The 25,099-nt window shown below is 36.5% G+C and overlaps 1 protein-coding gene across 1 annotated transcript in view; it reads left to right on the top strand.

Moving 5' to 3' along the window:
* LOC103085244 (serine-rich coiled-coil domain-containing protein 2-like) overlaps positions 1 to 25,099 on the top strand; it is a 60,681-nt gene that overhangs the window by 4,539 nt on the left and 31,043 nt on the right. Inside the window, exons 3-4 of the mRNA XM_007456481.1 lie at positions 18,978 to 19,061; positions 24,450 to 24,536. Of these exons, the coding sequence (XP_007456543.1) occupies positions 18,978 to 19,061; positions 24,450 to 24,536 (171 nt within the window). The remainder of the gene's footprint in view (positions 1 to 18,977; positions 19,062 to 24,449; positions 24,537 to 25,099) is intronic.

The raw sequence follows: 25,099 nt of genomic DNA, 5'->3' as shown, positions 1-25,099 counted from the left end.
ACATAGTATCGGGAGGCTTAATGAAAAAACAGTATTTCTGTCCCTCTCCCCACTTCAGTCAGCCTTTTCTAATCTGAACAGGTTACTATCTGAAGTTTCTTTAGAACTATCATACAGGGACTTCTTTTGTCATATTCTGGGATTTCGACCATTATTTCCTGGATAACATATCTTCTTTTTTCTTAGTTTACTCCCTTATTTAGCTGGAGTATATCCTTAATTTACTTCCTAAGAGAGGGCAAATGGGTGGTAAATTTTTTTAAATTAATGTGTCACTGAAAATCTCTTTTTATCTACTCTCACATTTAATTGATACTAATAGTTTGGCAGGGATGGAGTAGTTTGGCTGGGATAGAAGTGAGTTTTTCCTTAGAAATTTGAAGGCATTGCTTTTCTAAGATCCAGTTTAGCCACTGAGAAAAGTCTACTACATTCTAATCCATTTTACATTTTGTTTTGTCTGTTTTTAATCTCTCTGGGAGATTTTTAGTCTTTTATTTATGGCATTCTGCCATTTCACAGTGATATCCTGGGATTTTTTTGTTTGTTTGTTTTCCACTTAATGTATGGGTAATTAGTGAGCTTTTTGAAGATTCATGTAGTGTGAAATTTTCTAAAGTCATTTCTATGATTATTTTCTTTACCCTGTTTTCTGTTTCTTTCTGGAATTCTTGGTAGTCAAAACTAGAACTTATGAATTTTCAGTCTTTTTTCTTGCATATTTTCCTTTTCTTTGAGTTTGATTATGTTCCTGGTATATTTCCTCAACTTCATATTCCAGCTCCCTGTTTCTGTTGAATTATTTATCTTGGCAATTGTATTTCCAGTTTCGCAGAACTCTTTATTGTATACCTTTCCTTATTCATATCATTCAGTTCTTATTTTGTCAGTAAACTATATTAAGTAGCTTGTTTCTGTTCTTTTTTGTTAAGATTTCTCAGGTTCCCTACATTATTATCTCTTTCTAAATGGTCATTTTGTTCTTTGTGTTTATTTTAGTTTCTCTTTTGGAATATTTCTTCAGATGTCTAATGATTCTTTGTTGTTTATTAATATTTAAGAGTGAGGGGGGAAAAAGTTGGTTCAGGACTCTTTATACATGGGCTGGGCTTGTCAACTGGCTGGTTTCATTTTACAGTGATGGATGGATGTCAGTGGACCTTCAGTACTTCCTAAGTGGAGGATTTTTCCTTCTGAGGTTTTGCTACAGTTTCTACAGAGAAGAAACCTCTGATTTTTTTATTTTGCTTGGAGTAGAGGTAGAAGTCACCTTTGCATTTTGTAGACTTCCCTTTAGTATCTGTTACCAGTCTGAAGGAATTGCTTTTGTGTTAGTCTGGGTTCTCCAGAGAAAAAAGAACCAATAGTGTGTGTATGTGTGTGTATTTATCTATCTACATGCACACACACATGTAATATATGAAGAGGTTTATTATAAGGATTTGGCCCACATAATTATAGAGGCTGAGAAATCTCAAGATCTGTAGTTGTTAGACTGGAAACCCAGCTGACTGATGATAAAGCTCTAGTCTGATTCTGAAGGCCTAAGAACCAGGAGAGTCAATGGTGTAAGTTCAGAATCCAAAAGCCAGTGTCCCAGCTCAAAGACAGTCAAGTGGAGAGAATGTGAATTCTCCCTTACTCCACCTTTTCTTCTACTCAGTCCCTCAGCAGATTGGATAAGGCCCACCCACATTCGGGAGGCATTCTTTAAGTCCACATTGATGGTAGTTTTGGCAGAAGCATTGCAAGTGTGGGAAGCGAATCATATCCAGAGTAAGGACCATAAGGACAAAACACTGCTTCCGTAATGGAAGTGGTCCAGTGTAATCAACCTGCTACCAGATAGCTGGCCCATCATCCAGGGGATGGTGCCATATCAGGGGCTCAGTGTTGATCTCTGCTGCTGGCAGGTAAGGTGCTAAGCAGTGACTGTAGCCAGGTGGGCCATGTTGCTGAGTCCATGCATAATCTCCATCCCTGCCACTGTGGCTGTTTTGTTCATGAGCCTATTGGATGATAATAGGGGTGGCTGAAAAAGAGGCTGACTGGTATCCACAGAATGGGTCATCCTATCCACTTGATTATTAAAATCCTCCTCTACTGAGGTCACCCTTTGGTGAGCATTTACATGAGACACAAATATCTTCATATTTTTTGCCTATTCAGAGATGTCTATCCACATATATATCTTCTCCAGATTTCCTTGTCACCAATTTTTCACTCATATTCCTTCCAACTCCTGACTGTCCTGTCAAACCATTGGTCGCAGCCCATGAATTGGTATATAACTGTACCATTTTTCCTTCTAAGCAAAGTGAACAACTAGATTTACTGCTTGAAGTTGCCCACTGGGAGGATTTTCCTTTACCACTGTCTTTCTGGGATGTCCCAGAAAGGGACTGTAGTGTTGTAGCTGTCCACTTTCAGCTGTTGTCTGCATGTTGTACAGAACTGTCTGTAAACCAGACCTGAGTCTTCTCTTCCTCTATCAACTGGTTATAGGGAATTCCCCATGAGGCCATAGTACAGGCTGAGAGAGAAAGGCTGTAGCAGGAGTAGGGATCATGGGCATTTGGGCCACGTTTTCATGATAACTTACTTGTATCATCCGGGTCTGCTTGGGCCTGATCACATATATACCACTTCCATTTGATGATGGAATATTGCTGTACACACGCAACTTCATGGCTTTGTGTGTCAGATAATACTAGTTCATGATGGGCAGCTCAGGTAGCATGGTATCTTGGTGGCTCAAGGTTAAACATTTAGTCACTGTTGAGATCCAGTAGCAGAACAAGAGCTGTTTCTCAAAAGGAGAGTAGTTATTTGCAGAGGATGGATGGATTTTGCTCCATAATCCTAAGGGCCTACAGTGAGAGTCACCAGTGGAAGCCTGCTAAAGTCTCCAAACAGCATCCATATCTGCCACTGTCACTTCAATACCAGGGGATTGGCTGGATCATGTGACCCAAGTGGCAGAGCAGCTTGCACAGCAGCCTGGACCTGTTGCAGAGTCTTCTGGGCCCTACTCAAAACTAGCAGCTATTCCAGTCACTTGGTAAATGAGCTGAAATAACACATCCAAATGAAGAATATATTGTATTCAAAATCCAAAGAGGTCCACTAGACATTGTACATCTTTTTTTTGGTTGTAAGAAGATCCAGATTCAACAGCTTATACTTTACCTTAGAAGAGATATCTTGACATGCCCATGGTCCCCACTCCTGCTACACTGCCTTATTTCTCTACCAGCAGTTGTTTATATTCCTTTTGTGTTTCTGGTAGTAACGGTAAATTGATGATTAGCAGTGCTATTCAAAGTAACTTGTACATGAAGTTTCTGTTCCTGGTCCACTAGAGTTAAAGTAGCTCTTGCCAGAATAGATGTCAGCACATTTCATCCTTCCACAAATTCTTGCTACCAGGGAAAAAAATTGAGCCAAATTAAACAGTATGTTTACTGACTACTTGATTTATATTCTGGTCCAAGCTTTTTACTGTGTCATAGACAGGAAACAGTTTGTGGACCAGAACTGTTCTGCAAATCAAACTGTGAATAACACTGGTGTAAGATACTGTCCTTAACTGTAAAAGAAACATGAAGGGAATGAAAAAGTTGTGCAACCAAATGTCATATCAGAGGTATATTTATGTAGTATGCAGTAGAAAAAATGCCCTGGGAATGGAGATGAAGAGATTCACTGTATGCCATTTTAGAGACATTGACATTTTGCTTCCTGAAAATTGAGTTTATCAGGTGAACAATTCTGGGGAGATCAGTGGAGTTGGCACGTGCAAAGGCATAAGTTCTTAGGAGCTGCATTGACTGAGGGAAAACCCACAAGTACTAAGATACTCAACAAGGAGAAAACCAGAAAAATCAGGGCTCACTTGGTACACTTTGAGGTGACTATTAATACAACTTCTTACCCTAAAAAAGTTTATTAATGGGAAATAATTAAGCACTTATGCTGCATTTATAGTAGGATATATATTTCAGTAACTAAAGAGATCCTTCATGAAAGATAATTCATCTCTGCTGAAGAGTGCCAGCAAATGAATGTAGAAAGTGTGATACAATTAGAGAAATATCATTTTACAAACCCTAATGAAATTCCGTAAATGAAATTTATGCCAAGGTTATTATTGTTACAACCACTAGGTGAAAGAGTGATGCTTTCCCAGACAGTTCATATAGTGCCAAAGTAACGTTGTATAACTTACTTTATGGTTGCAAGAGAAAAACATATAAGTGTTCATTGGAGAGATCAAATTGCCATCACCCCAATCCAGTGATTAGTTTTCTCATCACTACTGAGTTGTGTTAACCAGATAGTGTGTATCTTCTCATGTGATACACAGAATTATGTTTAATATATTCTAGGCAAAAATATTTAATTTTAATTCCTCAAGTCATTATTTACAGCTTCCTTTTTATAGGCGAAACAAATGATAGAAGATTAAGAAAGGAGGGAACCAAAGAAATTCAGATGGTTGGAAGTTCTGTAGGAAAGATAGTGACGTTGCTTCAGCTTATTAGTGTCCTAAAAATTTAGTACAGGGAGGTGACAGTGCTACCTTAAAAGGAATTTAAGAGACAGCTAGATGCAATGTGAGATTATGAATTGGATACTGGTTGGACAGATAACTGTAGAGGACATTTTGGGTCAGTTGGAAAAATTTGACTATGACCTATGTATTAGATGACGTGGAATTTTACTGAAATGGAAAGATTGTTGACTGAAAAGCAGGTTATAAAACAGTATGTGCATTATGATCATATATCTTTATCTCTACATATCTGTATACCTATATCTCCAGAAGGATATGCACTAAGGTGGTAAGTGATGATACCTGGGTGGTGAGAATGTGATCTTTTTTTTTTTAATTTACATTTTCTAATTCCTGATTTTCTACAATATATATTTACTGTTTTGGAAAAAATAAAAGGCTATTGAAAAAGTATGTGTCCTACTTAAAGATTAGTTATAAATTGGATATGGTTAAAATGTAGAGTATTAGGGAAGAGGCAGGAATGATAAATAGGCTTAGGGCAGATTGTAAAGGGTCTGTGTACCACAGAAGGAGCTTGGGCATTATTCTGTAGGCAGTAATAAGCTGGGATTAGTGACATGGCCAAATTGGTATTTTAAAAATATTACTTGAAGGGATCTGTGGAAAATGAATAGCAGAGAGAGTGACTTAAGTCATAATATTTAGGCAGCTGTTGAGGACATCCAGGTTTTAGCTTAAAGTTTTTAAAAAGTCTTCTCTTTCCTGTATGTCTTACAGAGTTGTATGTAAAAATTTTATATAGTGGTCATACATTTCATACTGGGCATTCTTCTAGGTTCTGTAATGTATATTATCTCTAGTTCTTGAAAAGTGGGTGATACTGGTTTCATCTCACAGTTGAAGAAGTTGAGACTCAGAGAGCTAATTATTGATAAAACCGGAGTTTTTACCCCACTCTATATGGACTCCAAGGCCTGCTGCACACAGCGGCATTCTAGGAGATCCTCTGGGGTACAACAGGAAGAGGAGAGTGTGAAGGCAGCCTCTAGCACTCTCCTCACCATCGCCTTGCATCCCTTCAGCCAAACCCAGAACAATGGTTTATTAAATAGGCCTCTGTATTTAAGAGTTCACTTGAACAAAGTTCTCAGTGCACACAAAATTTAAAAATTGTAAACAATTGTGTTTAGTCTTGATCTATTTTTTGTTTTTGTTAATGCAGCTCAAGGGTACTTCACAATTTAAACAGCACCTTTGTGATCTTTATTTTCTTTCTCAGTAACACTGTGGGATAGGGAGTATGGCAGTGATCCTATTTTAATGGTCAGAAAACTGAGACTCCCAGATTTATTGTGTTTCTCAAGGTCACCTGGTTGCATACTAATGCAGAATGTATTTTAAACCCAAGGCTTTTGAAATATTTTAGCATAATACTTCTCATATTGTGTTACCTAATTTAGAGAATTTTAAATAAGAATTTTTGATCCTGATCTGAAGACAAGGGCACATACAGAATAAAAAATTTTTTAGTGGTGTCTTATTTCCTTACTTTAATTCTGTACTTCCTGTTTCAACCACTTGAAGCATAATATGCACATAGAGAAGGGTACAATTCATAAATGTCTATCTCAGTCAGTTTTCACAAACTGAAAATACACATGGACTCAGCACCCAGCAAGAAAAAGAACATTACCAGGACCCCAGAACAGAAGCCTCTTTCAGTCATTAACCTGCATTTCTAGTGGTGACTATCTGATTTCTGAAAACATAGATGAGTTTGCCTGTGTTTGAACTTTACATAAATGAAGAGAATGTATTATATTTCCTTTTTGTGTGTGGCTCCTTTTGCTCAATATTATATTTGTGAATTATTTCATTTTTTTCATTTGTTCTTATTGCTATAGAGTATTACATGATGTGAATATACCGCAATTTATTTCATTTGTTCTACAGTTGATAGGCACTTAGGCAGTTTTTGGCTATTATGAATAGAGCTGCTACATTATTCTGCTATATGTCTTTTGGTGAACATACGTATGCATTTTTGTTTGGCATATACCTATGAGTGGAATCAGCTTTAGTAGATACTGTAAAATGGTTTTCCAGAGTGGTTATGCTCATCCATTTTCTTCACTCTCATTTCATTATTTTTCCTGTATGCTTTTATCATATTATCACATTGAGCATCTCTTTTGACCTTGGAGTGAGAAATGAAATATCTAAGGTGGAGTAATGGGAAGAACATGATGGTATCTTTTTCTGACATTTTTCTTTGGGATTGCAAAATATTTGATCCTGATGATTCATACCCTGTCTACCTTTTTTGGGGGATAAAAATAAAGAGGTATATAGTAGTGTTTTATGAACTGTCAAGTATGATATACAAATGTTTTGTTTTATTATTTCCTCTCAGCTCCAGTGTTGAGAATAAAACCAGTAACTTGTCCCTCACATAATTCTCTTGTCTGTCTGTCTGTCTCTGCCTCTGACTCTTGCTCTCTGTTCCTGTGTCTCTATCTCTCTGTCTCTGTATGGGGGGGAGTGGATGCATGGGTGCAGTGGCAGGTGGATGAAATATTTACAGCAGCAGCATTCTGGGAGAGTGCACTAAGAGTTGAGGAGCTGCTGAATGATTGCCACTTGGTGGCAGAGAACTATAGAAAAGTCAGGGAACTTATGCTTCTCTCTCCCCAGCCTTTTCATTCCAGGAGAAATAAGTTTATGAAATATACATAAAAAGAGCATATACAACATAAGGGTACACCTTAATGAATAATGTGAAACAGGTTTGTACTCACCACCCAGGTTAAGGAACGAAACATTAGGAAGCTCCCTATGTGATCCTTCCTGATTGTAGTGCCTTCCCTTTCCAGAATCTAGTATTTCCCTTGCTTTTTCTGTTAATTTTAACTGTCTCTGTTTGTGTCCTCAAGAATATTAGTTTTGCCTCTTTTAGAACTTTATATAAATGAAATTATACTGTAAGTATTTCTCTGTGAATTGCTTCTTCCATTCAGCATTTTCTTTAAGGTTCTTTCATATTTACATTTAGTTCTGCTTCATTAATTTTCATTTTTGCACTGTTCAGTTCTGTGAACAATTTCTTTCTCCATTTTATTCTTGATGTCCATTTGTTTCTTCCTGCTTCATTAATTTTCATTTTTGCACTGTTCAGTTCTGTGAACAATTTCTTTCTCCATTTTATTCTTGATGTCCATTTTGTTTCTTCCAGCTTTGTTTTTTTTTTTTTTTACTATGACAAATAATGTTGATATGAAGTTTTCCTGGTATACTTGTGTGAAAATTCTTCTGGAGTAACTAACTAGGAGTGGAATTTCTGAATCATGGGACATAGAAATATTCCATCCTACAAATACCAAACTATTTTCCAAAATTGTTCAATCTGTTTCACTCCCTTCAAGTAATAGATGCTTTTTCTTCCATTGTTCTACATCTGAGCAATACTTTGTATTATCACACTTCTTAATTTCTGTCATGTGATGGGAATCTAGTGATATTTAGTTGTGGCTTTATTCTGCATTTCAAAATCAGGAAATCAACATTGACACATTACTACCATTTAATCCTTAGAGCCTGTTCACCATTTGTCCTGGTAGTGTCCTTTATAGCAGAAGCAGAAAGATCCAGTTTAGAATCACACATTGCTTTTAGCTGTCATGTTTCTGTAGATGTCCTCGAACTGTAGTACTTCCTCAGTTTTCTCTTGACTTTGATGACCTTAATATACTTACTCTTTTGATCAATTCTCCTGATTATAACCAGCTTCTCTCCACCTGTCCTGTGCAGTTGCCCTCCTCATCCCTCTAAGATTCTGAATCCCCATGCCTGGCTGCTCACCTGTGTTCACTTTCCTCACCCTACTTGGGCTCTGACTCCTTGTCAGCCCCATGGGTTCTGACACCCCACACCAGTCTCCTCCTCCTGTGGATGCCTCTTCACTCTGCTTGGGCTTGATACCACGTGTCAGTTGATGCCTGCATGTGGATGCCCTCTTAGCCCTCCTTGGGTCTGACACCCGGCACTGGGCCTTTTCCTGCATAAGTGCCCTCTTCATGCTGCTTGAGTTCTGGTAGCCCTCTCCAGGCCCTCCTGTGGGAGTACACCCACCCCACTCGGCTTAAACTCTGACAGCCCAGACCAGGCTGCCCCTGTGTGCATGCGCCCTCCTCATTCTATTCAGGTTTGACACTGGAATCTTTCTTCCCCCATCCTTTCTGTGGATGCCCTTTTTACTCCTTTGAGCTCTGACATGCCTTGGTAAGCTGACCCCCTGCAGGGACATGTTTCTCAACCCACTTAGGCTCTGAAACCCTATGCTGGGCTGTCGTTTTGGGTGGAGACTTATCTTTTGTTGTCTCACCTGACAACAGGAAGATAAAGGAAAGTGAGGAGGAAGAGGAAGCAAATTTTTAAAAATTTATTGACTTTATCAAGGTAGGATTTTCATTCAAGTAAAGTGTACCCATTTTAAGTATGCAGCTGGAGTTTTGATGAATAGACACAGTTGTGAAACCCCCAGCCCCACCATCAAGGTATAGAACACTGCTGATGTTCTCTCATGTCCCTTTGGAGTCAGTCTTCTCGCAAACCTGGCCCAGGCAGCCATTGCTCTGCTTTCTGTTACTAAAGCTTTGTCCTTTCTAGAATTTCATCTAAAAGCTTTGTCTTCTTCTAGACCATCCAATGTGTGCTTTTTTTTGTTGCTGGATTTTTTTACTCACCATAATGGCTTTGATACTCAACTGTGTTTTGTGAGTTTCAGTACATTCCTTTTTATTGATGAATAGCATTCCATTATACATGTATGCACCACAATTTTATTTTTACCCATTTACCCGTTGATAGACATTTGAGTTGTTTTTAGTTGTGGGTTGATTGGCGTAATGTCGAATCTCTAGAATAATGATGAAAGTTAATAATAATAGATGTATTCAAAAAATTAGAATTTGAATTTAGGACATTTTTCCCACTTGTTTGTTGTGGATAAATTATCTTGGATAAATTAAATTACTTAAATTTCCTATGCCTAGACTTCCTCATAAAAGAAATAGAGATTATAATATCTCCTATCTCAGGACTATTATAAAGAAAGCATGAGGAAATTCAGATAAAGTGCTAAGCATAGTGTCTTATGCATAGAAAGCAGTTAATAAGTAAGTGTTAGCTGTTTTTTTACTGACAATAGCAACATCAACAAAGGTAAAAATGTGAAAGTTTTTTAATTGCTTGCATTGCTTAGAGTTTTATGTAGCTGCCCCAAAAGCTAATTCCATTTACTTTAGTATCCATGTATTGTTATTTCATCATTCAGTATACTTTATTAAGCACTTGTTGAGTATCAAGGATTGTGGTAGTAATGAAGATAAAAAGAAAGAAGACATAATCCTTTCCTATAGCTAGTGCATTGTTCTTAAAACTACACATTACAAATGGTTAGTGGGTTTTGAAATAAATTTTGTCCATCATAACTAGACTTTTTTCCTAATAAAGTAGAATGGTATAGAAACTTAGGGGGCATCACATACGCATGATAAGGACAGATATTGTTTTGTGAAACTTGTTTTTAGTGTGATATTTGTATCTCTCTGTCTACCATCCATCTATCCATCCACCATCTTTTTTAGACACATGCGTGCAAACATACACACACATGCATGCACACATATTCAAGTATATATGTACTTGGTTATGATGTAAAATGTATTCCTTATTGTGGGACATGGTCCAAAAAAAAAACCTGCTCCAACAGGTAAACAGTACTATACTCAAGACTTCAAGGATAATAAATCAAAGATTTAAATTGGAAATGAAATAACCACTGCATCAATAAAACATTAAATCATCAATAAATCTGAGAGATGTTTGTGATGTTTTATAAAGAACTCTGCAAAACTTTGTATAAAAGATTTAGATAAAATACCGATACTTATATTCTATAGGGAGGCTAAATATTATAAAAATTATCTTAATCCATGGATATTAATGTAGTAATCAAGACTACCTTATAGTCTAGGAGAACATACGAGTATTAAATAACTGTAAGAATGATGTGTTGGCATGTCACACTGACTTGACATCCAGGCTCCCTGGGATCAGTCTCCAGGTCCAACCCATGTAGAGATAGACTGGGCCATATGCAAGAACTTCTGGGGGACACACTGTACTGTTAGGGTCCATCCAGCTCCTAAACAGAGTTGCTAATTCCCCTGAAGCCAGATTTCATGGGAACTCCTTAGCCTTTCTCTCCGAGGCACTGCCAGGGAGTCTAGTCCATGAGAGGCACATGGGAGACCTCTATCTCCCACGGTGGGGGTGTGAGGAGTGGGTGTTGGGTGGCTGGGAAGAACGATGTGTTTGAAAGAGCAAAGATAAGATACAATCTGAGTGTGTGATTGGAGCCTGTAGTTCTTCCTGGTACTATTGGTAGATGTAATACAATTTCAGCCAAAATCACAACAGTTTTATTCTGGGGATTAATCAAAATGACTCCAAAATTGTTAACACCAAAGTGTAAGATTTGTGTACATTAAGAAAGACAAAAAGAGAAGGAGGGAAAAACCCTTTAGAGCAGGTTATAATATTGACACAAATAGAAACATAGAGCAGTGGAAGAGAATAGAAAACCCAGAAATATGTGCTGAAATATGTACTAAAATCAGTTGGACACAGAAGGGTTTTGAAATAAATGTTGAGAAAAACTCAGTAGAATAGAAGGAATTATTTAATTTCTTGTTTTATATTATAGTAAACTCAAGTGGTTTGAAGAGTTAAATTTTTTTTTTTTTTTTTTGGTACGCGGGCCTCTCACTGTTGTGGCCTCTCCCGTTGTGGCAGGCTCCGGATGCGCAGGCTCAGTGGCCATGGCTCACGGGCCCAGCCGCTCTGCGGCATGTGGGATCTTCCCAGACTGGGGCACGAACCCATGTTCCCTGCATCGGCAGGTGGACTCTCAACCACTGCGCCACCAGGGAAGCCCTAAATATATTTTTTTTAATGTAGAAAAATTAGAAGAAATCTACAACTAATATTTTTAAGTGACAAAAGAAACCTATAGAAAAGGATATCCTGAGTCAGATATGTACAAATTAAACAATTAGTTTTAATAAAAAAAAGTTTAAACAGAAGATATTTGTAAGTAAGGTTTGCTTAGAATATTATAGACTTTACCCATACATAACAATGTTCTAGTCAATTTGAATGCCGGGGAGATTTTTCTGTTTTGAAAATGTCTTTGCCCCAAACCATCTGTGAGGATCAACTCATCTTTGAAACACTTATTGAAAATCAGGCTTTGTGACTCCATGTCTTTAAAATCTTTCCAAATGTAGCTTGAATCATTAGATTTTAAGTCCCATAGGTGAATTACAGTATTACTCAAAAAACTATTCTCAGTGCACACATTCTGTGATGTGATGTTCATCCATATATACTTTTGTTTTTTAAAAAAGTGACTTTTGAAAAGAAAATGAAAAAAATCTCTCCTCTTCCTCTACTCCCTTTCCTAGGATGCCTCTTGTGATTGTGTTGTAGCATATCTGAAACACAAGGCAGTTTTGTTGACATCACTGATGCTGCTTGTCAGCAGAGATTGGTCAGTGCTGCCAAACCTTTTGGTTAGTCATTTCAAGTGTCCATGTCCATTGCAGCTGCTCTGGAACTCATAGGAAGATCCCAGTTTTTGCAAACTCATGGAAGAACCACTTGGGTAAGATGGAGTTTGTTATACGGTTTTCCAACAAGTTAATATGTGAAGAGTTTAATATTAGCACAAAAGTTTACCTTTCTGCTTTGTCAAAAAGAAAAGTGGAAGATGATGGACATCTTCCTCTTAGGACAGAGGAAGGTTTACCTATCTTTTGGAATCTTTAGTAAAATGCTAATGACATAAGAGTTAATCAACTTAAGGTTAATTGCATTCAGAATTCAGAAATCCTAGCTAGAACCCACTAAGACACTTCACTTAGTAAAGCAGCCAGAATACTTCGATAATCAGTTAACTATGAATTGCTTACTTTTGTGCAGTGGTGGTTTATAGTTTTTATGTATTATTTTTGTATCTGTGTATTTATTAAATATATTTATGCAAAATGCTTAGAACAGTTCCCAGCACTGGTCAATAACTGTTAGCTCCTTAGTATGTGTAGTATGAAGCATGAAAATTGCATGCATGGTTGTTATTCAGTGTTTTTAAAAAGAGAATGTTTTCTGTACATTTTATGCTTTTCCCCCCTCTAATGCTTAAAAAAACTCATCTCAAAATGTTTCCTAATGTCTCAAAATGTTTGACCTGAACACTTCTTATCCTAGTCAAGGTATTTTATAGCGAGTACTACCATTATTTAGGGTCAAAGTTATTTGGAGGGTAGGTGGTTTTATTATTGATTGAATTGGAGATTATATTCATGATCTGTAAGCTCTTGTGCTTTGATGGAAATAATAGCTTTTTCCTTTTTGATCTCTTGAATCTAAACTACTAGTCTGTTAAAAAAAATTGGAAGGATTTTTTTTTTTTCCTTTGAGACATAGAAATAACTTAAACATTAATGACTCCCAATTGTCTTGGGCTGTACTATAAATTTATCTTATTTAGAAGAATTTTTTCAGTATTCAAAAACATTGGTTTGAAATATGAGACTCGCTTTTTAATTAATTTCTAATTTTAGTACATTAATAGTAAAGAATAATATCTATATGATATAAATTCTTTGGAATGTGTTGATATTTCCTTTGTGTTGGAAAATTTTTCCTTGGCCAAATAGTAAATATTTTAGCCTTTTCAGCTGAGAGGCAAAATTGATGTTATGTAGATATTAATAAAATCATTTAAAATGTAACCATTTAAAAATGTAGAAACCATTTTTAGCTCATGGACTATAATAAAAATGGCAGTTGACTGGAGTTCTCCTGTGGACAGTATTTTGTTAACTAACCCCTGGCTTGCAGCCTGGTCAGTTTTTGTGACTGTTCTACGTTTGTTTGAATAGGATATATATTCTCTGTGTTTTATGTAGTGGTATATCTATTATATTAATCTTTTAGTATCTTTAGGATATTTTATTAGGTATATAAATCTTTATGATTGGCACATCTTCTTGGTGGATTGTTCCTGTGGTCATTAATTAAAGCCTTTCTTTATCCTCATTAATACTTTTCATCTTTAATTATACCTTAATTATAACCGTGTGTTATAATAATATTGCTGTGTCAGCTTTATTTTCCTTGGGATTGTTGAGATTTATCTGGTGTTTCTCTCTTTTTGTTTGCTTTTGTTTTATTAGTCAGGCCTTACATTAGTTTTCTAGGGCTGCCATAACAAAGTACCACAAGCTGGGCAGTATAAACGACAGAAATTTATTCTCTCAAAGTTCTAGAGGCTAGACATCTGAAATCAAGATGTCATCAGGGCCATGTGTTCTTTGAGGCTCTAGGAGAGGAACCTTCCTGCCTTTCTAGCTTCTGGAGGTTGCTGGCAATCCTGGCCATTCCTTGGCTTGTAGATGCATCACTCCAGTCTGCTTCCATCTTCACATGACCCGTGCTTCCAAATTTCTGTGTTCTAACAGGGACACCAGTCATATTAGATTTAGGCCCCACCCTAACCCATTATGACCTCAACTTGAATATATCTGCAAAGATCCTATTTCCAGATGAAGTCATAGTCACAACTTCTGGGTTAGATGAATTTCTAGGGGGACACTATTCAACCTGTTACAGTTCTATTGAGGTATAATATACATGCAGTAAAGTTCAGTCTTTTTTGTTGTACAGTTCTGTGAGCTTTGACAAATGCATGCAGTTGTGCAGCTATTATAATCACACTTTAAAATTTCTTTTCTTTTTTCCTTTTAAGTCAATCCCTATATCCACTGCTAGCTCCTGGCAACCACTGATCTGTTTTATGTCTCTGCAGTTTTGCCTTTTCAAGACTGTCACATACATGGACTTGTATATTTTTTAGTCTTTGGAGTCTGGCTTTTTCACTTACTGTAATGCATTTCAAATTCAGTCATGCTGTAAAATGTACCAGTAGTTTCTTCCTATTTATTACTGAGTAGTATTACACTGTATGCATATATCATAGTCTGTTTATCTGTTTACCAGTTGAAGGATATTTGTGTCTCTTTCCAGTTTTTGGCAATTATGGATAAAGCCACTGTAAGCATTCATGCACAGATTTTCATGTGAGGTTGTTTTCATTTCTCGCCTGGGGGTGGGGATTGCTAGGTTGTATGGTAAGTATATATTTAACTTTTTAAGAAATTGCTGAACTGTTTTCCAAAGTGGTTATATGATTTTGTATTCCCACCAGCAATTAATGAAAGTTCCAATTGTTTTGCATCCTTGTCCACACTTGGTATTGTCAGTATTTTTCAAAAGCCGTTCCCATAGGTATATGTTGGTATCTCACTGTTTAATTTGCATTTGCATAATAACTAATGATATTGAGCATCTTTTGTATGCTTATTTTCCAATTGTGTATCTTTGGTGAAGTGTCTATTCTTTTGCTTATTAACAAAAATTTTGTTTTATTATTGATTTTTGATAGTTCTTTATATATAAGTCCTTTATCAGGTATATAAATTATGAGACAAATGAATATTGAAAAAATGGAATGCGCTTTTTGGGAAAGTATTTACAATTGTGAGTTAATGAAGTTAGTTAAAAACCCTAGACTTGGGCTTCCCTGGTGGCGCAGTGGTTGCGAGTCTGCCTGCCGATGCAGGGGACACGGGTTCGTGCACTGGTCCAGGAAGATCCCACATGCCGTGGAGCGGCTGGGCCCGTGAGCCATGGCCACTGAGCCTGTGCGTCCGGAGCCTGTGCTCCGCAACGGGAGAGGCTACAACAGTGAGAGGCCCGCTTACCGCAAAAAAAAAAAAAAAACAAAACCCAGACTTTCACATTATCATTATTTTTGTTGTTGCTATTGTTAAAAAAATAGCCACTTTATAAATGCCTGTTGCCTTTTTTGCAGTTTTGCTAATGATTTTGCAGTTGTCAAAAAACCTGCTTTTGGTTTTATTGATTTCTGTTTCTTGATTTTCAGTTCCATTAATTTCTGTTCTCTATTATTTTTGTCTGTTTGTTTTGGCTTTAATTTGCTCCAGTTATGGATTTGACACCTTTGCTTTAATATAAGTATCTCATACAATAATTTTTCCTTCTAAGCACTGCTTTAGTTGCATTCCACAAATTTTGATATGTGGTGACTTCATTTTCCTTCCATTCAAAATATTTTCTTATTTACTTTGGGACTTCTTCTTTTGACCCACAGATCGAAGAAATTTGTTATTTACTTTCTAAGTGTTTGAAGATAATTTTTCTGTTATTAATTTCCAGTTAAATTCCCTTATGTTCAGAGAGCACATTCTATTTTCTCTACTTTTAAATTGAGCTTCTCAAATATGTAGGTTCATGTGTTTCACCAGATATGAGGTGTATTTATCCATTATTTCTTCAAATATTTTTCTGCCTCACACCCTTCCTTCTGTGACTTCAGTGATATGAATATTAGATCTTTTGTTATTGCCCCACAGCTCCTGCATCAGGCTCTGTTTTTTTTCTCTTCACTGTTCAGAGTGGATGAGTTATGTTGATCTATCTTCAAGTTCACTCTGTTACCTCAAATGCTGGAATTTAGTCCATCCAGTGCATTTAAAATTTTTGGTTATTGAATCTTTGCAGTTCTAAAATTTTCATTTGTTTCCACTTGGTATATTCTGTCTTTGCTGAGACTTTCTCTTTGCATTCCCTTTAAGATTTCATCCTTACTTTTGGAGAATTTTTATAATAGCTCTGTTAAAATCTCTTCTGATTAATTTCAACTTCTCTTTTATTTTGTCATTGATGTTTGTTGATTATCTTTTTCTGTGTGAGTTGAGATTTTCTTTGTTGTTTTTACATTAATTTTGGATTACATTTTAGATGTTCAAATGTTGTGTTGTGAGACTCTGGATCTTGTTTAAATATTGTGGAGAATATTGTTTTTTGGTTTTTTTTTGGTTATTTTTTGTGGTACACGGGCCTCTCACTGTTGTGGCCTCTCCCATTGCGGAGCACAGGCTCTGGATGCGCAGGCTCAGCGGCCATGGCTCACGGGCCCAGCCGCTCTGCGGCACGTGGGATCTTCCTGGACTGGGGTGCGAACCCGTGTCCCCTGCATCGGCAGGTGGACTCTCAACCACTGCGCCACCAGGGAAGCCCTGTTTTTTGTTTTTTTTTAAAGCAGACAAATGATCTGGTTGGGGTCAGACTGCAAGTTCTAATTAGCCACCTTTGGATTGTGGTTGTAATATCAGTTGTTTCCAAAGCCTCTGCCATGCTTGCCACGTGTTTTGAGTGTACACCCTCCAAAGGCTAGCTTGAGACCTGGGCATAGTTTTAGTTTATTTCTCAAAGTGTTTGAAATGCTATTTAGGATCAGATACGGGCAACTGTGGTGCTCAGGAATGGTGAACCTAGTAATTTACATACAACTTCCTGGAGTCATTTTCTTTGTGACTTGCTGGTATTTTCTATTTCCCTGGGCTCACCTTTTTTTTCCTGTACAGTGAAAACTGATGTATTATTTTTCCTGTTCTGCTTCTTCCCACGACTACCCCCATGTCCAAGGCAGTTGAGTTTATGTTGTCTCCTCTTCTTTCAGGTTCCTGCTCTGCACTGGGCAGGAAGTTATTGTGGATGTTGGGAAATAAGTCAAATTTTACAGTCCCTTTTTTCTCAAATATGTACTTGTTTGTAGGACTGGCCCTGTTTTTATATGTCAAGGCAGAGATAAACTTTTTACTGAGATGAATCTTGTAAAATTTCTTATTCTTTTTTTTTAAACATTTTTTAATGTTTTCTGAGAACATTTGTTCTTCATTAGGATGTTACATTCTCTCTCAGGTCAAATTCTTAATGTCTGTATGGTATCACCAATAAAAATGTAATTTATCTCTGCTGGAAATTTGGCAACTGCTAATACTTCACTGTCAATCACTATTAACCTGTTGAATTTTTCTAAATACTCATTCCTAGGCCCCATCGCTAGAGATTCTGATTCAATAGGTATACAGTACAATAAGTAAAGAAGAAAATGATCTACATACTTAATGTCTCCTATTTTAGCACTCCTGTTTCAATACAGGACATTTCCATGGTCTGGGAGATTTCCTTCAGGACAGATAGGTCTGAGAAAGGTTGCTATGCAGTACTCCTTGAAGGTTGTTGACTCAGTGGGTGTCCCAAGGCAGCTAGGTACCATCTGAACAAATAAGGTATCGAGCCGCAGTTGTACTGTCTTGGTCAGGGACCCAGTCCCTCACCATCATCCCAGGCATATTCTTTTCTGGTTCATCTTTCTTAAGGTTGTCCATGAATCGTTGAACATGCCATTTTTCAGCTGGTTATTCCTAAACCACTTCAGCAAGGGGTAGGACATAATACTATTCTGTCATTTTTAACAAATTGGGTTTAATGACAAAAATTAAATTTTTTAAATTTTTTAAATTGAGGTATAGCATACATTCAGTAAAGTGCTTCAGGTGTACCAGTCTTAAGTGTAAAGCTTGTACTTTTCATTTGTATGTACTCATGTAACTGCCATACAGACAAGACATAGAACATTTCCAGCCTCCTTATGGAGTATAATGCACTTTACTGTCAATAACCCCTTTCCCCTGGGTCAGCCACCGTTCTTCTGATTTGTAGCATCATAAATTAGTTTTGCCTTTTCTCAAACTTCATATAAATAGAGTCATGCAATATGTATCTAGTATTTTTAATCAAATGATTTTTGTGCTCAAACCTTTTTTTTTTTTTTTTTTTTTTTTTTTTTTGCGGAACGCGGGCCTCTCACTGTTGTGGCCTCTCCCGTTGTGGAGCACAGGCTCCGGACGCGCAGGCCCAGCGGCCATGGCTCACGGGCCCAGCCACTCCGCAGCATGTGGGATCTTCCCGGACTGGGGCATGAACCCACGTCCCCTGCATCGGCAGGCGGACTCTCAACCACTGCGCCACCAGGGATGCCCATGGTCAAACCTTTTTGAGCCATTTAATATTATTGTTTCTGACTCCTTTATACTCAGAACACCACAGCTGATTCAAATCAGATTTAATTTGACTTTTATTTTACATTTTTCATAGGTGAGGTAGTCTTAAAATTTTTAAGGAAATTTCCCATATTCCTTTTCCCACTTTAAAACTTTCAGTGGCTTTCTGCATCATCGACTTGTATAGTGTATGTTATTTATTCCCACAAAATATTCTTTCCTGAGCTCTGTTGTTTCCTGTTCCACATTTCTTTCTACCAGTGCATAGAGATGAAAATGAGATTTCTAAAATCTTATTTCCTGTTTGCCATGCTTATATTTGGCCTGGGGTGAATTAAGGTTGAATTCAGTATCTGCAGTTAATTGTATTAATCTTAATGTTTTCTTTTTCTTCTTTCTGACAGCATGATGAAAGTGGTTCATTGCATGATGTTCAACTCTCCTTGTCATCTAGTCCAGAACCAGAAGATGGTGATCAAATATACAAGGTATGATGACTAGGTAGTCATGCTGAATTTTTCAAAAAAAATTTTTTATTACTAAAATTATAAAGCAATAATAATTAAAACATTTAATAATAAATATATTAAAACCTGCAGCTTTGCTGTCTTGGGTTTTAATCAGATTTCTTTTAACTTTTACTACCTTGTTAAGTTAAAATGATATCACTGTGGTGCTTTAATTTGAGTTTGTTTTATCAGTTGGATAATCATCTGTCCCTGTATTAATATTGGTACAGGATTCTTTTTAAATAAAAATCATTAAATTCTTTTTTTATAATTATGAATAACAGTTTTTAAAATATGACTACCAACAAAAATTAAAACAGTTAATAGGTACTTCTCATATATAATCACAACATTGAAGAAATATTAATGAAAATGACATTAATTTATTTTTTTCATGTTTAATGATATAATTATAGAATGCAGATGCAGGTTAGTGTTTGAAGGTGTATTTCTTTATAGTTCTCATCTTGAGGTCTATTTTTAGTTGAAGAAAGCTCTTTTTGTTTTTTGCATCTACCTGAATCACATATTTACTTCTTAAGCACATACAGGTATTCTTGATGTCTTTCATGTTTCCAAGTAAAATTATTGTTTCCTTTCACATTCTGTTTTCAAGGTATAATAGTCAGTGTGTGCTACTTATCTGTAGTAACAACCTCAAAATATTGGTGGCTTACAATAACAAAAGTTTATTTCTTGTTATTTCTCAATATGTTGCATTTTGGTTGTAGATCAATGGGATTTCACGTGTCCGCTTCATTCTGAGATCCAGGCTGGAGGATCAGCCCTTATCCTGGGACATGTTTTTTGTACCTGAGGGAAAGTAGCATTGGCATAATAACATGTGGATTCTGCTTGGATGTAACATATGTCGTTTCCAAAACAGGTCAAGTGGCCACGCTTGGTATTAGGGGTCAGAGAAGCGTAATTTTCTCATAGGATGTGGAGTGACCTATTGGGAACAAATTTATGTATAAAACACAAAATCAAAAGAATATAGGATAGTAGTCACATCTGGTTATCTAATCTTGGCTTTTCAACACGTTACCTACCTGTTTTCATATAAATTTCTTCCCGTCTCTGGGCTTCCATCCTATTGTTAGTATAATAATAGGTTTGCAGTAGGACATCTCTTTTTAAAAAACTTTTACTTGCATACTCAATTGAGGACCATTGATTTAGATGATTTCTGATTATCTCAGTTTTTTTAAGTTTTGTGACTGATATTTTAAAAGTAAAGTTGACTATTTCCCTGAATTCTTTTTTGTGAAAAGTTTTTTACATGTAAAGAAATTCTTTTTAAAGAAAAAAAGTTTAATTCCAACTTTTTTATAGAATTAATGTGTTCATTTTGTCCATCTTCCTTTACAGTTTGTCTGTTAATTTAATACTACATGATAGACGTATCATGTATTTATTTCTTATCCCCAATGCCTTCCTTTCAGGCAGATCATTCCTAGTCTTTCTTCCTTCTTTCCAAGGTGAGATGGAATAGCTCACACTGTCTCAGCCCAGTACACTAGACTGTCCTTCACTTTCATCAGCAAATCCCCAAGTATGTCATCTTCTTATCCAAGATGGTTTCGCAGTTCAGTTTCAAATGATACAAATATGGTGACTTATACCATTACAATTTTAGGGTCTAAAAGCTACACTGGACCTGCCATGTCTACAGTCTTTCCTTTATCTCAGGACAGCTGTCTCTCCCATTCCCTTGATGAGCTGTTCCAGACATTGGCTACTCTCCTCAGCTACTCTTCTCAACTTCTGCAGGTAGTCTTGTGTTTTTCAAGCAAGATCTTCTGCTGCCTGCCTTCCGACTTAGTCTGTGTCTGTGTCACTCTCAATCACTTTATTCCAGTTGCAGGGAAAAGTGACCACTGTGCTGTGGAAAACCAACCTTTCTTCTCGTGTTCTGGGCTCTTATCTTCTGCTGCAGTTAAAGACCTCCTCTCTCATCTCTCTTCAGTTGCTTTCTCAACTTCCCCATTATCCTCACCTTATAAATTTCTGTATATTCCCTATCCTAAATTCAGTAAATCGAATAAACCTTTTCTTGACTCTCCTTAAACTACCTTTCCAGTTAATGTGGAAACCTGGGAAAATAGACATTTGGCATGGCCTTTGTCATCCTACAAGCTTTATCCCTTGGTTTTTGTGTCACTTCTGTCTGAATTCCCTATATACCCCTTAACATCGACCCCCTCCATTTTCTTTGTAGGTTCCTTTTCTTCTTTAGAATGTAGATTTATATCTTTAGTCCAGTCCTCATCAAACTTTCTACTGTCATGATTTCACATATAACATATATATTGATAACACATAAAATCAGTCTCTCTCATGCTTGGTAATCCAGTTGTCCCACTGGACATTTCCACTGTGTGTCCCACTCACAGGTGGAACACCTCTAACACACCTCTCAAGAGGTGTGTGTACCTCTAGCAATGTATTTAAAACTCAAAAATATTCCTCATTGGGGAATTCCCTGGCGGTCCAGTGGTTAGGACTCAGCGCTTTCACTGCCAGGAGCCCAGGTTCGATCCCTAGTCAGGGATCCCATGAGCTGCATGACGCTGCCAATATACATATATGTATTTCTCTTTGGACATATTTCTCCTCCTTCCGTCTCTGTTTCTATTTACTATGTCATCTAAGCTAGAAATGGAGATGTCACTCTTGACTGCTTCTCTGTGCTCTTCTCTCACATGCAGTGAATTGCCAACATCTCCTTTTCTCCTGTTTCTTCTCCTCCCTATTATCACTCTCTTGGGTCAGGCCCCTGCTCTTACCTGGCATATTACAACATCTTGATAACAAGTTTCCTAGCCTAGTTTTGTTGTTGTCCTTGTCAAGTATATCCTCCAAACAGCTGTCAAAGCCATCTCAAATGCAGATCTATCTGTTACTCCCTGACTAAAGCCATGCTTGATGTTCAGGCCCTCTATGATCTATCTGGCCCTTGCCTAATTTACTGACCACATTGCTCCCCACTGTATACCACAGCCTTCATGTGACAGCATCACTGCCTGTAATTCTCCAAATATGCTATGCTTGTCCCCATCTCTGTATTGTCTTATAGAATCCCTTACCCTAAAATACAGAGCCTGCCACACTTTGTGTCCTTAGAACTTTTTACTTACCCTTTAAGACTCCACTGGAATTACCCATTTCCTGATGTGTTCTCCTTTGCCTGTCTTTATGTGTAAAATCCTTAGAGCAGTGCCTATTCTAAAGTAAGTGCTATATGCATGTCGGCTATAAATGTTATTACCATATTGTGTTTTGATTTCAGCTTTGAGTCCATTTCCTCCAGCACCAGCAGAACCTAGCCATGACTGAATGATGGCTGTGTAGTATTCCATCAAGTTGCTTACTTCATTGTATTTCAGTTGTCCTCTTACAGGACAATTCTAAATTTGTAACTTAAAGAGAATATCTTATTATAGGTTTTCTCGTACTTAGGGTCATTTCTTTGGCATAGGAGTTGGATAACTGAATCAGAGAGTGCAAGTAATTTTTATGACTTTTGTATATACAGGCATACGTTTGTCCAGAAATGTCAGTTATGTCTGATAATGTACCATTTTTTCTGCAGTCTTGTTAATCACATTGAGTATTTCTCCCCCAATTTAATACCTGTAAAACAATACCTTTAATACTTTAATTTGTATTTCTTCAATAAGTCAAATAGAACATTTTTCCAGTTATATGTATATATGTGAGAACTGACTATTTGTCTATTGGGGCCTAGAAATGATCTTATATGTTTGAACAGTCTCCTAATACACTTGAGTTATAAATTCTTTGTCATATTAGCATAGGTTTTCACCAGCTTTTAACTTTAATGTTAATTGTATAGATGCTATAAATTTTTATATAATCAAATATATTTATCATTTCTTAATAGCTTAATTTGCCACTTAGTTTAAAAATATGTCCTTCATGATTTGCAGTCCATCTTTTTTTTTTAGTCTTGATTTATTATTTTTTAAAGTCCCTAAACTCTTTAAATTCAACTGGAAGTCATTTTTTATATATAATAATTAGTCTTTCCCAATTTTGGTATACATAACAGCATTTAAAAAAATATTTCCTTCCCTGTTGTTTCTTCCCCATTGCGATGCTTATTTGATATGTGAAAGCCTTCATAAAATGTCTGTTTCCAATCTCTTGTTAATGAGACTGCAATATTATTTCTTGTTCCCAATATATCTGAAGAAGAGTGTATACTTTGCTCATGACCAACACATTATAATTATTTGCTCACTTACTTTTCTCTCTGGAAAGATGTATCATTCACATATATATTCTACAGTTTATCCCTGAACAACACAGTTTTGAACTGCATGAGTCCACTTACATGCGGATTTTTTTCAATAATGTATACTGTGGTACTACACCGATCTGCAGTTGGTTGAATCCAAGGATGTGAGCCTTGTGGATATGGAGGAACTGTGGATGTCAAGGGCCGACTAAAAGTTATACCCAGATTTTTGACTTTGCAGAGGTTCTGTGCCCCTGACCCCTGCTTTGGTGCCCCTAACCCCTGTGTTGTTCAAGGGTCAACTGTGATTTGCTTGCTTGCATTACTTCATCAGTATATATTTCTGGATAATTGAATAGCAGTAAACAAAATGGGCTAACTATAGGGTAATGATACCTTATACTTGGAAATGTAACTAGATTCCTGCTAACCTTGACAATAGGTTTCTCTTAATACTATTAGGAATTTCTTATAGACTAAGTTGACAGGATATTTACTGTTTGATTTAGGCAGTTCTCATGAAAGTAGCTCATGGAAAAAGAATCTTCCTTGTTATCCTTCAGGCACATTTATCCTTCTGCTGATTTCTGAACCAGCCATGAAATGACTCTGTGCCTTTAATTACACAGTTTTCTCTATTTGTGGCCTTCATTTCCTCTGACAGGCAACTCTTATACATTCCTTGAAATCTAGCTGAGGTTACTGTTTTGTGTGTAATTTATTTTACTACGTGGCCTAGTTCCCAATTTTCTTGTCTGTAAAATGGGGATAATAGTACCTACCTCAGGGTTGCAGTCGGAATCAACTACTTAGATACCTAAAAGGTACTTAGTTCTTGGCACCTGATTAATACTCAATGAATGTTAGCTGTTGCTGCTATTATTGTTCATTGTTTACGTGTCAGACTCCTTAGACTATGAATTCTTAGAAGACCAAAATGGGTTTTTTTTTTAGTGGATTAATAGCTGACATATTTAAGAAGAATTTCCCCCTTAAATAAACAACCATTTCATTACTCAGTCTTCATCATTGATTTAATGCTTCTCGTTAGTGTTTTTAAATACAATTAAATACTTCATGTTAAATTTTTTAAAATATTTCAGAATGAAGATTTATTAAATGAAATAAAACAACTTAAAGATGAAATAAAGAAAAAAGATGAAAAAATCCAACTATTAGAACATCAGCTTGTAAGTATTATAGTGTAGTATGTAAAGTGCAGGCTTTTCAAACTGGGCAACGTGTATATTTTTTTATAAAACTAGCCAGAATTGAAACTGGATTTTATTTTTAGCTTTTAAGATTGCAATATTGTATTAGTTTTAAGTGACATGCACTCTTAAAGTATGTGGTTTAACTTTCAGTCTAAATAATAAGTTTTCAAGGTGAAAAACTCAATCCATTTTCAGTTGCCTCTGTTTTGGGTATTTGAAATTCACCAATTTACATTCATGTTGTTGAGGAACGAAACTGGGTGTTTAGTCTTAGGAATCTGAATGGCTGTCTGTTAGAATGGCTGTTCTAAAAAAAAATGTTTCTTGCCCATGGATGATACTGAGTGATCTCTCAGAGATATGTCTGAATCTTTATAATTTTATAATTGTTATGATATCAAATGTTAGTTCCATATGAAAACTGTATGTGCTGTGTCTTGAGTTTAATTATAATTTGGTTTGTAATAGTAAAAGGCCAGGATAACGAGAATATAATGGCATAACAATCACAAGAGGCCAAAGAAAATCTTTGTTGGAAG

This window comes from Lipotes vexillifer, unplaced genomic scaffold (genome assembly GCF_000442215.2).
Source record: "Lipotes vexillifer unplaced genomic scaffold, Lipotes_vexillifer_v1.1 scaffold319, whole genome shotgun sequence".
Classification (NCBI taxonomy): domain Eukaryota; kingdom Metazoa; phylum Chordata; class Mammalia; order Artiodactyla; family Lipotidae; genus Lipotes; species Lipotes vexillifer.
This window is presented reverse-complemented; position numbering and strand designations above follow the sequence as displayed.